Raw genomic sequence first — 17,065 nt, 5'->3', positions numbered from 1 at the left:
AAAGGTTATATTGTTACTTTATATATTTTGAAAAGTTCTATAAATAGGACTTATTAATTATAAGAAAACCTAAAATTGTATTAAAAATATCCTTATACGATTATCAAAACTCTTATAATAGATTTTGTTACATGATATTTTCTACCTATAGTATATTTATTCAAAAAATATCTCATTGAGAAAGCCAATTCAAGTGATTAGGACAAACAACTTGTCATAAGACTAAAATTAAGGAGTATCTCTTGTTTGTCAGACGACAAGAGATATAAATAGACAGTTTAACATGATATAGTGAAAATATCTCATCTTAATAATAAATTACTCTAGAATTTATCAAAAATAGATTATCTTGTTCTCCTCCATGATAACTCAAGGAAAGTTATCTTCACTTTCTCAATTGAGATATTTATGTTATTACAAATATATACTTTAAATTCAACTAGAATAAGAACAAATCCTTAATCATAATCATAATTTGATTGTAACTCATTCTCATAAGTCCTACAAATATTAAAGACGATTGAGATGAAATAAAAAGAGAGAGATATCGACACATACACACACAAAAATAGAGAAACATTTACTTGTATATATATTATCACTTGTAATTATCTAGATATGTAACAACTTATAACTTTATCATGAATCTAGATATTCTGTGATTATCTAGTCAAACCACATTAAAAATATTTTATTTTGTTAAATAGAAAAAGACTCGTTATACCTAGGGCTGGATTCGAGCCGAGCTGAGCTCGGCTCGCAGTCAGCTCGAGCTCAGCTCGGTTCATATATGAGCGGCTCGAGCTAGACTCGATCGTTTTGGGCTCGTGTTCGGCTTGACTCGTTTTTCCTTATCAAAACGACATCGTTTTTAATATATATTAATCAATACGACGCCATTTTGTATAAAAAATTAAAAAAAAAATCTACCGTGTCAATTCGAGCTCGACTAAGCCAAGCTCGTTTCAGGCTCGATCGATCCGAGCTCGAGCTCGAGCCGAGCTTGGCTCGATTTTAATATAATGAATATGTTAAGAAATTTCATCATTACATATTCAACATTATCTCTCAAACTATGTGAAATCAATAACTTGCACTATAAAATTAGGTTAATACATGTGACTTAGTGATTCCAACCCATTGATTGCATTTGAAATGGTGCCGACGCAATTCGTTTAGCTTGTTTAATTAGTTAATAAGTTTAATTCCTCGTTTTTTTTTTTTGGTCATTTTAACTTTAGATAGGTGGTTGTATAATTCTAATACTTAGATCATTAGTCTATGTGGGATTGATATCTAGACTTCTATTAACTTTATTACTCGATACAATCTAATATACTTGTTAGTACATATATCCGTAAATTTTTAGATTGTGGGTATCGAGATTTTGGTGTCATTACATTTAAAATAGTCCAATAACAACACCAAAAACATGTAAATCCATGACCTAAATATGTAATGACACTTAATTACATGTTTTAAAATCACTGTTTTTGTATCCGTAAATATATTTTAAAATCACTTAATTATATGATGAGACATTACTGTGTATATAAATTGTGTACAAAAAATGGGTACACATAGCATTGCTCTATGTATATATATACTAGCAAGTATATTATATTGCATTATGTAATAAAGTCAACAAAAGTCTAAGTATAAATCTAACATAATTGACTTAAATATTGAAACTATGTTTTAATCTATCTTAAGTTAAACCTATAATGGCGAATTAAATCAACTAACTACTAAATTAAATTAAACAAACCAGAGTAGTAGAATCCACACTATTTCAAATGTAAACGACGGGTTTGAATAACTAAGACACACATACTGACGTAACTATATAATGCAAATTATAAATTTTACGTATTAAATAAAAACTTTGAATTTGTAACGACAAAATTTTCTAATATATTTGTTACTCTATCTCTAATGTTACAACGAGTATATTCTTATTTAATAACTCTATTAATGTCTATGAAATTATATTAAAGGAATTCATTAATTATTTATGAAATTTTTAACTTATAATGAGATTTGTAGGTCATCTTAATTATTGTTAAAAGTCGTATAAAGAAATCAAATTCTATATAGAGTCGATTTTTTTCTATAGTGTATGATAAAAATGATATTAAATCTAATCTATCTTTTCTCAATCTTAAAAGTAGATGTCAAATTATATAAATGGTGGTCATATCTTCACCCAAACATTAAAATCATTACCATACAATTCAACAATTTCCAAATCTTTCAATAAACATGAAATCAAACAACAAAACATTACATACATCGGTCAATACTTGACCCTAGTACAAGAAAATTAATAATCTATCAAGTTCAATGACAAATCCATCAATAGACATGAGAAATAATGAAAACTAAGAACAAAAAAAAAAAAAAACGCAACGAAAACTTTCCCAATTAAGACTGAGTGATAAATCCGGACAATCAAGCCTCCTTTGAACTTTTTTAGTGTTTAGTCTTCATTCAATTTAGCAAGCAATAATTCAATGTATACCTAGGAGTGGATTTGTGCAGGGTCGAGCCCGAACACCCATTGTCTCAAGTTCAGTTTGAATAAAAAATAATCTAACTCGAGTTCGTCTAGCCAAAATTAAGTTCGGTTTGGATGAAAAATGGTTTAGCTCGGTGCAGTTCGAGTTTGACTCGATTTTGTAACTTGAATAAATGGTTTGAATTTATAGTTTAGTTCGATTCAAATTAATGGTTTTAATTGATGGTTTGAATGTATAACTCAAATTTGTAGCTTAAGTTTGTGGTTTATTGATAAAACGATATCGTTTTACCCAAATAATATTCAAAATTTCTGATTTGAGCAATGAATTCAAGCTGAACCAAACCACGAATTTGAACTACTAAATTCGAGTTAATTCAAGCTATGAATTCTAGCTGAATCGAATCATGAATTTGAACTATTGATTTGAGCTCTGAATCTAAGCTGAATTGAACTAAACACCCCTTGGCTCTAGTTCGATTTAAATTAGAAAATGACTCAAATATTTTAGTTTGAGTTTCGTTTGAATTTGAATCACATGAATTTGAGTTAAGCTTAATTGACTTTGAAGACCAAATCAGCTCAAACCATATCCAGGCCTCTAAATACCCTTGACACCTAAATGATTAAGATGCCATGACTAAAAAAGAGTTGGATAAAGGTGAAGGTGGTTTCATCATTGTCTTATAGCCAACACACCCAATTTATTGTTGTCCAAGAAAGCAACTAGGGCATAATTAAAAGAAAAATAAAATCAAATAACCAAGTCAGACAAAAATAACCTAATATTGCACCAATTGGGGAAAAAAACTATTTACCATCTTGACTAATAGAAGAACTTAACACAAAGGACTTCACAAAAGAAGGAAAGAAAGAAAGAAAGAAAGAAAGAAGGAATCACATTACCAAAGAATTGTGGCAACCAAATAATATAATTTTCTCATTACAATATTTAATAATTCATATTATCTACTAACTTCCCATGTATGAAAGCACAAAGGTCATGCCCAAGTGATTCAATATGAAGATTTGTGGAAAATGCTAATTGGCTTTGAAGACAGTGATACCAATCACAACCAAAATGTCTTCAAATACTAAACGCATAAAAATATGATTGGAGAGGCAAATATTATGCCTTCACAAAGAAGAAGAAACCTTAATGAATACCAGAAGTATTCATTTTTTTAGCAATGGTGGTGGAAGAGGAGTCATGAATGATAGTAGAGGTCGTTGTAATGGTAAAGGACAATCAATGGTGGTGGTGGTCAAAGCTTGAACTATGTGGTTTTTGCACCAAACTGAACAGTAGTGGAAGAGAAAGAGCGAACAATGGTAGCAGTGGTGTTGTAAGATAATCATTGATAATGGTGATAAAAGAGGATAGATTGGTCAACGAACGATTTGATTTGGGGTTTTGATTTGAAAAATATTTCTAATTTAGGGAATGAGAGAGTTTGAATTTTTTTAGCTATTATAAAGATCGACATAACAAATAATATGACATTTCTTACGTAAGTCTGTAAAAGGGTGTTCGTAAGGGCAGTTAGTATGTAGTTTTATTGATAATCAAATTTATGTTGCAAGGGTTTAATTGTTTTGAATAATCTACCCCTATGATTTTAAGAGACTGATTGATTAGTGGGCATATAAAGAATTAGGCTTAAATACAGAGACAAGAGACATTTGAAGTTGGGACAATGGTTTTCATTTTTTTGAAGATGTAGAAGTTTTGTCATTGAATATGCACTTATAATGAATAAACTTAAGTTTACCTATCTAATAAATTCAAATGGGGTCTTTGGTTATCAAAAATATATTTTAAAATCAAATTTTGATTTACCTGATTTAATAATTATAAACTTAATCACTAGATCTAAACTCAAATGGAGTTTCTCGTAAAAAAAAAAAAGTATTAGGAATCTAATTTAATGAATTAGAATTTGTCAACAAAAAAGTGATGGACTTGCCTAACAACCTAACATGAATATTTTGCTTATGATTCAAGGGTTATTATAGCATAAAGTTGAGTAGAAAACGAACATATATTATTTTCGCATTCAATTATTTTATTTTATTTTAACAATCCTTTTGTGAACCATATTAAACATAAATTATATACAAAAATTATGTATACATAGTTTTATTTATTGACACCATATATATCCGATTTAGTTTGAGTTTATAAGATTGATGATGTTCACATTGGTTATGTTATTATTAGTGTAAATATGAATATTATAGACAAATTTAAATAATAAATAAATTTTATTAATATAATTATACAATCTGATATAATAATATATAATTAGGTGTTATAATTATTTATTTTTTTACTTACTTTAAAATTATATAATTATATATTATTATATCAAGTTATATGAATAAAATAATAAAAATTATTTATATATATAAAATTACTCTTCAACTAAAATATCAATTCGGTGATGAATAACATTGATGTAACCAATAAATCATAAAAAAAAGTTTGCAAATTATAATTATTTTTTATTATCTCAAAAATATTTAATTGAATTTAAGTAATAGATAAATTTTTAAAATTTTAATAAATAAATATTAAAAAATAGACTAAAACTTGGACAGGGATAACCCTTTTGACCTAATTTTCAATGCATAAGACTCGTCGCTTTCCCTGTGGCTTTCATTCTCTTAGTAACTTGTAATATGCTCTACAAATGCACCTCCAATTAATATAAAATCTAAGAAGGCCAAACCGTCACTTTTTTGTCCACTATTCCAGTGTTGACCCTTACTCAGCCTTGCACGCGCTCTTCCGGTCCCTATGTTCCCACGACGTGACAACAAGTCCATGCTATACTGCCACGTGTCCATGCAAAGATATCAACTTTGGTTCTTGATGCATGAACCTTGACAATCCTCCTCACCCTGTCATCGCTCAATTACCAAATTAGACACGTAAATCACTAAATCTTAACGCAAGCATTCAAGATATAAAAATTTTCTCAAATTTTTAGAATAATAAAAATACAGTTAAAAATCTTAAATAAAAATAATAAACAAAAAAATTATTTTTATATAAATTGGTTAATGAATATTATTATTAATATAATAAAATTAAAATTAAAAAGGGTACAATTAGAAAAGATTATTAGAAAAAAGTGATCAATTTTGTAGGTATTTATTATTATTTGAAGTTTTAAGATTTTTTTAGCTTTCTTCTTCGAACAATAGGAAGATAAGGGCAGGGGTATTATTGGCAACTAAATTTCGTGGTCTGCCCAATCTGGTCTCCTTGCTAGATTTCACCAACCAGTGGGACCGGTTTTTGCAACGTGGACCCGTGAGAGTCCGGTTTTAGATGGAGCAATGTAAACCACTAATTTAGCCATCAATTCTCAGCCACAAATTTTTTAGAAAGCAGCTTTCTCTCACTAAACTTTGACTCAATTTCACTTGTGAATATTTTAAGTAATGATGAAATGAATATAAATTCTTTCGCAAGTTGAAGATTGACAACAACCATGTTCAAATTCTGCTTAATTTCTCAAGGTAACTAAAACCCTTCTACAATTCCAGTTTTTTTCATCTGGCCGTCTTTATTTTCTAATTCAGAATCTGGGTCTGCTTCATTCTCCGTGTTAACTAACCACAAGGTCTCTCTTTTTTTTTAAAAAATTTATTTTGTTATTCTTTTTCACTGTTGTATTTCTTGTACTTTGAAAAATGATTGATTCTTGCTTCATGAATAGGGTTCTTAGCTAGAATTTTGAATTTTATGTAATAATTTTTGTTCCGAATTATCTAATATGACAAAATCACCAAAAGGAATTTACTTTGCCTTTGTAGTTACTTTTCTCCTGATCTTTATTTTTTATAATTGAGTTTATGGAACTGGTTCAGTGAGATGAGACGATATGTTTTTATCTTTTGGGATATTATGTAATATATGGGTAAAGGTTTTATAAGATTCTGCTCGTGAATTGCTATGAAGGTTTTTGTGTGTGTGTGTGTGTGTGTGTGTGTGTGTGTGTGTGTGTGTGTGTGTGTGTGTATCTGTGTGTGTGTTGTTTTATCTAGATTTTGTTATCATAAGTAATATTACTTTTGTTTCCTCTTCTAATGTTTTTTTGTTGAATATTTTAAGCTTGGTTTTAACTCTAGTTGGATTTTGGTTATTATGCTTATGTAATAATCATTGAATCTGATACTTTTGAGATTGAGTTAATTTCTGATTCAGAAAAAAAAAAATTGAAAAAAGTGACATGAGGAATTTAAGATCTATGGTCTTCATTTGTTGCACCATTTGTAATTTTGTTGGTATTGTGTGATATGTTGATTGTTAATTTATTGTTCAGATAATCTGATGGAGTGGTATCCTAGAAGTGGTATGGATGATCTTGTTGTTCCAAAGGATCAAGATTTGTTAGACAGGCTTCCATTATCTCCAGAAATCTGGTTTTCCCCTGAAAGTTCATTGTCACCTATCAAATTCTCTAATGCTGATATGAACAAGACTGAGGAAGAATTCGACTTCAATGGTTTTTATAATGAAGTTGAGGTGGACATTTCTGTCCAGGATAAAGATCATTATAGCGGTTCAAGTGTTTGTGGAGGATTACTGGAGGAGTCTCTGCAAAGAACTTCACTGCCGTACAGTCAGCCAGATTATGAACTTGATCCACTTACCGGGATTGAACAATTGGATGACATATACTTGTACAGCGTAACTTCTAGGATTAAGATACTTGATTTAACGCCTGTAGGAATCATATAGTTTCTCAAATGTTTTAGGCTGTACATATATTACACAGCATCTCAAACACCCTGTGGAAATTAAATGCTCCAAAATGTTTGTGTAGTCTATTTGAATCTACACTTTGACTGGGTTCAGGAAATAAATTTGCAGGCAGCATGACAATGGTATAGTATTTTGTATCTATTGTCTCCTGCAAGAAATCTTATGCCATTAGATTTAGTTAGGACACTCACTTCCTTTGTTATGACGTCTTCTAGATGACAATTTTGTTCCTAAAGTACTATATAGAACATAATAGAGCCAAAATTTGTTCCTGGAGTACTATAGAACACAACAGAGGCAATCAATTTCCACGGGATGTCTGAGTATACCTAACATTTTAGTGTTTCCCCTTATTCAATTGAATACGTATTTCTACATTTTAGTCTCACTTGTCCTGATTTTCACTATTTGCAGGAGTTCCTTACTTGACGATTTGCCCAGGGACGAAGACATCCACAAGTTGTTCAGTGTGTTGCCAGCGAATAATTGCTTGACAGACATGACTCTAGATTCAAAAAGTGGTTCTAGTGACAAACTTAGTATAGGAAGCTCCAAGTATCTGCAAACGCATGCATTCTCTCCATCCATGGTTTGGGATCAAGGAGAAGTTGCTGCTTCTCCATTTTCTCCCTTCAACTCCAAGCAGAAATATTTCCTACCACTAAAGGTGAGTTACCCTATGTGATTATTAATTTGGGAGTTACAATGCATTAGATAGTGGTGGGTTCTTAAACTGGACCGTAGTTGCTAGTTCTCTAGGTGGAACCACCAATCAGTGTGGTTCTGTGCTCAAATAACAATGTCTTGGTCATTACTTTTGAGTCAGCTAACTCTAATTAAAGCAGTCAAGTACAGAAATAAGGACTATAATTGTTTTTTGTTTGGATTCATTGTGCTTCCCGGTCGGCATGTTGTCTCATGTATTGGCTATCAGCGTTCTACATTTGATATCACTAGTTGAGCTTTTTATTTCCTTTTTTGTAACATTTTTCAGAGTCTAAAAGGATCCTATCAACAAATAAAATTCAAAGTTTTACTTGGAGCTTGAGTCTTTCCATTTGATTCTTAAGAGTGATTTGTGTTTGAATTTCTACATCTGAGAAGTAGGCTTTGTCATTTTCCCTTTAACTTTTGTTTCAATTCATGCTTATATGGTAGAAAAAAGCTTTAAAATTATATTGTATGAACTTTCATTTCTGTGTCAACAAGATGGAGAACTGGGCTCTATCTGATACTGTTACCAGTAGTTTGTTGTTTTTGTTGTGTGTTGCATGACAAACCCTTTTTTCAGTCTTCATTTTTCGGTGTTCTCTGTTATAAGAACCATATCAATAGTTCATTCTGTGCTAGAGTTTTCTATTCAGTTGACATATAACATATAGTTCATGCATCCCAGTGCTTACTCTAGCCAAACAGGGTTGTAGCTGTATGACCATTGACGCATGGGAGTAGACGGAGGCAATAACTTTTTTCCAATGCAGCCTTCCTTATAAAAATCTTAGGCGTTTAATAGACACAGACACAAACATGTGACTTGAAGTGCGTGTACTCTGCCACACACTACATACACATAGACTGAAGACAAATATACATGCAGACAAAGGGTATAGAATAACCTCATGTCCTTGCTGCTGTAATGAGATTTGAATATTTTTAGAACTTATAATGGTAATTTTTGTCAAGGCACCGCTGGTCAAACACCAAGTTCCTTCAGAGGAGAACAGTGCAAATGAACTTGTTGCTGATGAAACATCACTTGAAGAGTCTGTGCTGCAGGAGCTCAGAATTGTGATGGAACAGGTGAAATAACTTGGAACTCAAAATCCTGAGAATCACTTAGACATAATATTATATAATAGTAATATTATATTTTCTAATTTTTCTGTATTTTATACGATCAGATGACTGATAAGACACGAATTTTCTTTCGTGATGCCTTGTACCGGCTTGCTGAGAGCTCAAAAAAACATGTGATAATATTGAGGCAGAGTGGTGACTTTACTGCAGAAACCACACCTAGGGCAGCCGATACACATATGAGGTAATTTGTTCGCACTTATAGTTTTTACTTGGTGTCATCTTATTAGGTTTTGGGGTATTAATTCCTGAATAAATTTTTGTGGAAGTTATTTAATTTACATGACAATGGAAGTATATCCAGGTTAAAACTTGAACAGTCTGATCAAAGCTCACTTGTCACTGCTTGCTATGGAAACAAGACAGTCATATGTTTCTTGAGTCAATATCTGTTTTTTTTTTTTTTTCTATAACAAGAAACCCTTCTCGAGTCAGACCTCCTCTTCGGGGCTATACCGATCACATCGGACAGATCAAACCTTGAGTCTAGTGATTGACACCAAATCTGAAATTACTGTCCTTTTATGTTCAGTGGTTGACTAGTAGTGTTCAACAAATGTGTTGGTCATCAAAGGCATTTTTATTTGTTTTAATTATTTGTCTTTGATTCTACAGAGATTAAAATGTATAAAACTGTTCTCCTGAAAGCATGAGTTGAATGACCAGGTCTAGGGAAAAGCAAGTGATGGAATCAGAAACCAATGTCATTGATAGAACCATTGCAAGCCTCATGTTCAATAAGATGGACTTGAATGTACAAGGTACCACCATTGCAGCAGAAATATACCCGAAACAAGAAGTAAACAACATGACAGAATCACAAAACTACCACTCTAGCCAGCTGAACATTCATCATTTTTGTCAGGCCATGTTGGCAAGTGAAGGCTGCGATGCTGAGGTTCCGACTGTTTAGAAACACCAACACAAAGCGCCAGCAACATGACGGGATGATTTCTCGAGAACCCCTACAGAAAATGTATGAAAGGCTTTTATCTTCCCGGAAAAACCTGCAGAATTAGCATGAAAAATATGTACGAGAAAAAGGTTACAAACTTCTGAACTCTTGTTCTACGCTATGAATTTATATGTACATATTCTAGGTCTGAGGATCCAAGCTGCATCAGCTCAGCTCAATTTTGATTGGCAATTTGTATTAGTTTATAAACATAACTTTTGTGCTACCAAAAAATTATTTATGTGATGTTGTGTTCTGTTTGATTGTGAAGATGCAGTTTTTGATGTACAGTATTAATATATTGAGTTACATTTAAGTTGAATCTCCATGGTCACTTATTCTGAAACTTGTCCTCTTTCTGGTTCTTAAAGAAATTTGTGCGCGTGTGGACTTGGAGTTGTTTCCTAGGTGAAAAATTAAATGTAATCTGTTGATTATGTAAAGCCACTGTAGATAGGGCTGGACTCAAGTCAAACCGAGGTCAAGTTCGGTTTAAGCTTCAGTTTTTAGCTTAATTTATTATTAAAACGATGTCATTTTGACGTATATTAATCAAAATGATGTCATTTTGTATAAAATTTTTTAAGCTCATAAGTTTGACAAGTTAAAAACCCTATAATTTAAGTTAAAAAATATTGAACTTTCAGGGTCAGGCTTGAGTTGAAGCTCGCTTGAGTTGAGATCATTTTGGGTTTATTCAAACTGAGTTCGAGTTTGAGTTCGAACAATCTCGGTCAAATCTAGCCATTACTGTAGAAAACTCTTATGTCAAATTATAAATGAGATATTTGGATTCAGTTTCTCAGTTTTACCCATACCTAGAGAATTAGATTAATATTTTGGAGCTAGGAAACTGAATTGCCTATTTATATATAATCACTTCCCTACTTTCACGTTGCCTTTTTAAATTCGTAAAAAATTCCACTATTGATTTTAAAACATAACATTTTTTCTTATACAATAAAATTACGTATACTTATTTTAAATATACAAATATATACATATTTATATATATCATCACGTGATTAATTGATTTTGAATTAATAAAAAAATAACATCTAATTATATAATAATATATATAAATATATATAATTATATTCTCAAAATAAATATACATAATATTATTATTATTTTTTTTTTACAATTATTTTTCTCTTCTAAGACAAGGTCTTAGTCACAAAAAAACGAAAAGGATTGGGCTTTTTCAACCTTTAAAAAGAGGATATGTTACCATATCAATATCTTATCAAAATAAAATATAAAATTGGTGTTTATCTTACACTTTATCGATGTCATGATTTGACTTTTGCAGCACCAATTGGATGTCATTAGGTTTGAGCATTGATCCAATCTCATTATGCTTACAGATTTACTTGAATAGCGTCATGGGGTATTTTCTTTTGTACCGAAGAATGATGAATCTTATGTTGTTTGTTCCACCATAGTCTCATCATATTTCTTGGCATATTCAATAACTCTTAAATTGATAACTCTAACAAAAAGTTAGATTAGACTAATATCAAACTAGACTGATCGATGCATGAGACGTTTTAATAATCTCAAATTTGAAAATCACACATATTATCATTCATTGGAAAATTTATTCCACACACTAAATCCTTTGACGTATCGATCTGAATATATAATTAATATGAATGTAATACTTTTCTTCAAATTTATACCCCTAGAGGTAATATAAATTCGAATAAACAAACTAAAATTTAACTAAGTCAACCCACAACAGAAAATTAACAAACATTTAAGTATGATAAAATATTTTTTAATATGCGTGCAAAAAATTGCCTATATAACATTGAATAACTTTATAAAATAACCAACCATGCAAATATCTCAAATGCTACACAAACCATTGAAATGTGAAAATGTGCATAAATATAATCCAACCACAATTTTCTGAAAACATGACATCAAATAAACTAAACATAGGTCTGAAGCTGAAACAAATGATAGTTGAATAACGTATCATATTGTATATAAAAAATCTAAATATAAGTCAATCGTTACGTGTCTTGACATTCAGTGTGTGAAGCATCTCATAGATATCTACCTATAACTCTAATGTTTTCACATGTATTATGCCACATTGAATATAGTTGGTGGCTACTTTGATGTACATAATTTTCTTTTCACTTTTCATAACAATTATGAATTCGACCCGAATTCACTTTGTTCAAGGTTTTTGCCATCCTCTATATAGTCAACCACAATTTATTTGCTAATTGCTTTATTTTCCTCTAAGAAGGATCCTCTATACCTATCTTCCTTCTAACACACAATATAAGGGTAAAATAGTAATTTTGCTATGATGCATCGTCGTGATTGACCTTGCACACCGGTTCATTTAAGGACTATGTACAAGCATACACTCTTTCGAATCATGGTCATGCATCTTTATATTGACTAATGATCTTCTAACGTTTGCCTAATATCTTTTAAATCTAATCCAGTTTGTCACAATCATGTATCCCACTAACTCACGATCGTGCATCCTTAGAGTCTATGTACAAGCTTGCACACAATAATGCCTAACTATACACTATCTTATTACATAGCTATTACCAGCATACACCTATGCACATCTAGATTATCTTCTTCCTAGGGTGTGTATGGTTGTTCACCTCTACATGTACAATCGTACACCGTTGTCTTTCCTATGATTTGTAGCATTTTCTGGTGATTAGGCTCTATTTCCTAGTACATGAAATGTAAATCTCTACCCTATAATCACATTTATCATCCCATAATATAATTTTATAGCTATTTACATCCATATAAAAAACTCAACAACCATATTCGTCCAACATGCTTACACACACACATACACACATCCATGTTAGCACCACACCTGATTTACTATATTCTAACTTTTTTATTAACAATATAGCGGTTCATTTTATATATGTCTAATTCCAAATCAAACAACCAATAAAAAATATATCATGCTACTTGTCCTTCGATGATGCCATCATCAAAGCTGTCACAATGCGAAGGCCTCCACTTGGCTGTAATGACTTTTCTGGTGGCTATAAACTTCTTCTCAAGGCTCTTTAACTTCCAAACTCACAAAGTTCTCCCTACTCTCTTTTTCTCTTCTCTACAAACAATTAATGAGTTGAAAAAAAAAAAAACCCTATCATCACTGATCGCTTCTTTTTATTTTAGCCAAATAACTTCACTCATAGTTATGCCACCATCATGCATGATTGTATAGACAGTTTTTGTGGTGACAATCACATTCCATGATTGTTAAGAAGGTTCTTATCCAAAATTTAAATGTTGTACGATTGTACACTTCTTTGTGCACGGGTATACATGGTGACCAACTGGCATTGTTCACATTTATCGGATCTACAGACATGCATTTCCCCTATGCATGGTTATACATTCTGTCAATACTTAAACAATTCATATGTCATGCAAGAAATGACTATTTTGCCCTTCTTTATCCATGCACGGGTATGCACTCTTCATGTGCATAATCGTACAAGATCTTCTATACTTAGCATATATGCACCATTCAATTCAAAATAGGACAACACAAAAATACCCCTAGTGCATACATGTGGGTGTGACTATGCACTGACATGTTACATCAGTTTGAAACTTATAACTTTGATAGATGAGATTTGTTGCTACCTTTCAATAGAGTTATTAAATATGATGATAATCTTACTATATTATCTTTACTCTTGGTTAAAATATTGCTAGAGCTATGAACGTGTCTAGATTAACTATCATATGTGTTTACAAGATTCTCACAATTAAGTTACATGTTGATCCCCCTATCACGGTTCTACCAATATAAAGACATTCATTACAAATATAAATACATACAAATGCAATAACAGATGAAGAATTGCCAACTTTATAAGTTATAAAATATAATTAATTGTTTTGAATGTGATTACAAAACTAGTCTCGATGATCTACTTTAAAATACCTACTCTAGCATTAACATACACCTTTTTAGCAATTAGTGGATAGAGACCAGAGGGAACAAACTTTAAAGCGTGGGACTTCATTGTCCATGACATTTTCATGTTATATAGAGTTGGGGAGACCATGATGTCCCCCACTTAGTTAAGTATGTTGTTGCAATACCTTGGATATGGACTTATTGATTTCTCTTAGATAAAATTTTTTCTAGTTTACTACAAGGCTGGTGGTTATTACGATAGCAAGAAAAGACTTAAAAGATCTTGCGGTCACCAATATTTTAATATTATTACAATATTAGACAAAGTAATTGCCGTTAGAAGGCCTATATTTTTATTAGTTAATTTAAATTTTTTATTGTGGTTTGTTGAGTAGTTTATTTTGAAAATTTTGGATTATTTAGATTGAAGAAGAAGTTTCAGGGTATATTAACTTTGGCTTGTTGTCCCCAATATTGTTGTCGTTTCTCGATTGACTGATTCCTCTTGAATGTTTTCCAACGACCAAGAAACAAGAAAAAAAGAAGATAGGGAGTAAAAAGAAAAATGTAAAATGATGAGGGTAAAATAAGAGTGTTCAAATTATTAGGATATTAGTGACATTAACCTTACATATTAGGTAGAAAGTGAGGAATGGATAGAAAAATGAACTTCCCATCTTACCAATAAACCCTTGTCATTCGGCCTTATTAATCAGCTCAATGTGACCCAAATCTCTCAGGATGTTTCTTGCTTCATTTGGGAAAATTGAAGGACAGATCCGCTCAAATTGTTCACATAATCAAGTCCGAGACGTTGGCCATATCTCTCTAAATTAAAAAAGGCGAAAGCCATGGAAGAAAGAAAATCAAATGCCAGATATTCTGGGTCCTCACAGTTCTCACTCTGCAGGCAATCTAATTCAATGCAACGTAACTCACTGACCCACACTTCACACCCTCATTTTTTCTACTTCCCTTCATTTTCATTTTCATTAAGTGCTAGAAAGCTAAAGTTCTTTACGCTTTCGTTGCACTCTTTTATTTAGTAATGGACAAGGGCAGGTGGGTTCTGGTGTAGGTAGTTATAGAGAGAGACTAGTGGAACCCCCAAGTGTTGGAAGTGGAGAAGAGAGTTCTAAGTCGTCCAAGGTCACATTTAATTGACTCGATCTTGAATTTCAAGATCAAGAACAAAAGTTTTTTAGAGAATAAATGTTGTGATCGACTATTTTTGTTTGTTTGGTGATTATGTTTTACTAGGGTAAATTAACAATTTTGAAGAGAAATCTAATTTCGAAAAAGAATGGTAAAAAAAAAAAAAGAGAAAGGAAAAAAGAAAGGTACATAATTTAAATCACTATTATTAAGGTATTTTTATAATTTTAATAAAAAATAAAGATTAACCGATTTTTAATATTATATTTTGTAAATTAAACTATTTTTATTAAGAAGAGTGAATATGAAATACATTTAATCGAATATAAGAACTTTGATAGATTTTTAAAATTGATCGGTTTAACATCTTTTGTTTGTTTTGTTATAGGTTGACTTTTTTAATCTTGTTTTCGCTTTCTTTTCTTTTTAGACAAGATGAACTTAAATTGTTTTTATGTCTCCTTGTAAGCTCATTGTTTCTGTTTTTATAATTTTTTTTGCTTTAAGAAAAAACAAAGTTAAAAATTGTGGTAAATTGTTGTCACTCCAAGCAGACGAGATAGGTCATTTGGCATATAAAATTATTAAAATACTTATCGTATTAGAAAAAATTGAGATAATTTTCTTTTTTTTGATTAATTGGAACCCTCTTATATTTGTTACGGATAACCTGAAATATATCAGATAAGTCAAAATTTTATAAGTATAATAAAAACTTAAATATAAATTTTATCTTAAAATTTATAATATTTTATTAATTTTACTCACCCTTAGTCTAAATTGAGATAATATTGTTTCCCATGGACTTTTCCAATAAGTTACTTCTCAACTTCTTAAAAAAAAATTTACTAATATCGACAGGTACCGACACCAGCCAACGTATTAAATGGTGCCTCAACCAACATATTAAATAGCGAGATACTTGGTGAATGAAATGGTGACTTCTCACAGTAAAATCCATGTGCAGATTCAATGTAAGGGTTTGGTTCGATTTCATCCATACAAGCCGGGAAGGCCCCATCTTATCAACAGTAGTTGGATTTGGTGATGAGGATAAAATCACACCTCAACTTCCTTCACAAAAGAATACCATCCACAAAAAATCTTGATGCTTATGTATTTACTCCGAAACAGTCTAATCAATTGTTTAAATAAATGAACGGAGAAGTAAATGTAAACTCTGTGGGGGTAGTTTGAGTGATTAGGAAAAAAATTCTATGTATAAAAGAGGATGAGTTTATATCTTTTTCGATAATATATTACGACCAAATTTTTTAACTTTTTTGATTTAGTGATTCTGAAGTCAGTCACTGAAGTTTGTCATTTTATTTTACAGTAGTTGCATTTGGCATGGTGTGGGTAGAACAACACATCGATTCATTTATTTTTTAGATAAAAATCATGCTAGAATTTTAGCACATACAAAACTGTTTATTTGAAAACAATCTGATTAATTATAATAAATTTATCAAAAAAAATTATATATACTTGATTTTGAGTACACAAATGGATAAATATATAATATGTTTAAATGAGATTTTGTGAATTTTAATTAACGATAAAATAATACATAATAACTTCCAAATAATAGCTTGATTATAAAAGAAGATGTTCTATATATAAGAGAATATGAATTCAAATCTTCTCCGATAATATATTAATATCAAATACTTAACTTACCTGATAAAATCAAACTTTTAAATTATCTGATTTAATGATTGTAAAATTAGTTACTAAACTTAAAATTTGTCTTATTCAGTGTGATTGATTCGATTTTAAAGGTGGTGATCTAATTTGGGTGGTGTTCTTTGTTAAAAAAAAAATTAATCATATATTTACATGTAATATTATTACTCATTTATAATG

General features: G+C 30.8%; 1 protein-coding gene across 3 annotated transcripts; it reads left to right on the top strand.

Moving 5' to 3' along the window:
* The first annotated feature begins 5,908 nt into the window (after positions 1 to 5,908).
* LOC123193693 (protein LNK3-like) lies at positions 5,909 to 10,377 on the top strand. 3 transcript variants are annotated; one of them, XM_044606767.1, is made up of 6 exons: positions 5,909 to 6,046; positions 6,853 to 7,213; positions 7,710 to 7,962; positions 8,979 to 9,095; positions 9,197 to 9,336; positions 9,819 to 10,377. In XM_044606767.1, the coding sequence occupies exons 1-6, from the start codon at positions 6,019 to 6,021 to the stop codon at positions 10,063 to 10,065; spliced, it is 1,146 nt and encodes a 381-aa protein (XP_044462702.1). In that variant the 5' UTR covers positions 5,909 to 6,018; the 3' UTR covers positions 10,066 to 10,377. The 3 variants fall into 3 exon arrangements, with proteins under 3 accessions (XP_044462702.1, XP_044462704.1, XP_044462703.1); XM_044606769.1 differs by having other exon boundaries at positions 9,768 to 9,951; XM_044606768.1 differs by having other exon boundaries at positions 6,020 to 6,150.
* The last annotated feature ends 6,688 nt before the right edge of the window (positions 10,378 to 17,065 follow it).

The sequence above is a fragment of the Mangifera indica genome, chromosome 12 (assembly GCF_011075055.1).
Source record: "Mangifera indica cultivar Alphonso chromosome 12, CATAS_Mindica_2.1, whole genome shotgun sequence".
Taxonomy (NCBI): domain Eukaryota; kingdom Viridiplantae; phylum Streptophyta; class Magnoliopsida; order Sapindales; family Anacardiaceae; genus Mangifera; species Mangifera indica.
Note: the sequence above shows the minus strand (reverse complement) of the source record. Positions and strands in the feature narration are given on the sequence as shown.

Bases quoted from the DNA above. Each gene is read 5' to 3' on its own strand.
- LOC123193693 (XM_044606767.1), top strand. From the start codon at position 6,019: ATGTTCAAATTCTGCTTAATTTCTCAAG. The intron at 7,214-7,709 runs GTACAGCGTAAC...CACTATTTGCAG, and splicing joins CAATTGGATGACATATACTT to GAGTTCCTTACTTGACGATT. The intron at 9,337-9,818 runs GTAATTTGTTCG...TTGAATGACCAG, and splicing joins GCAGCCGATACACATATGAG to GTCTAGGGAAAAGCAAGTGA.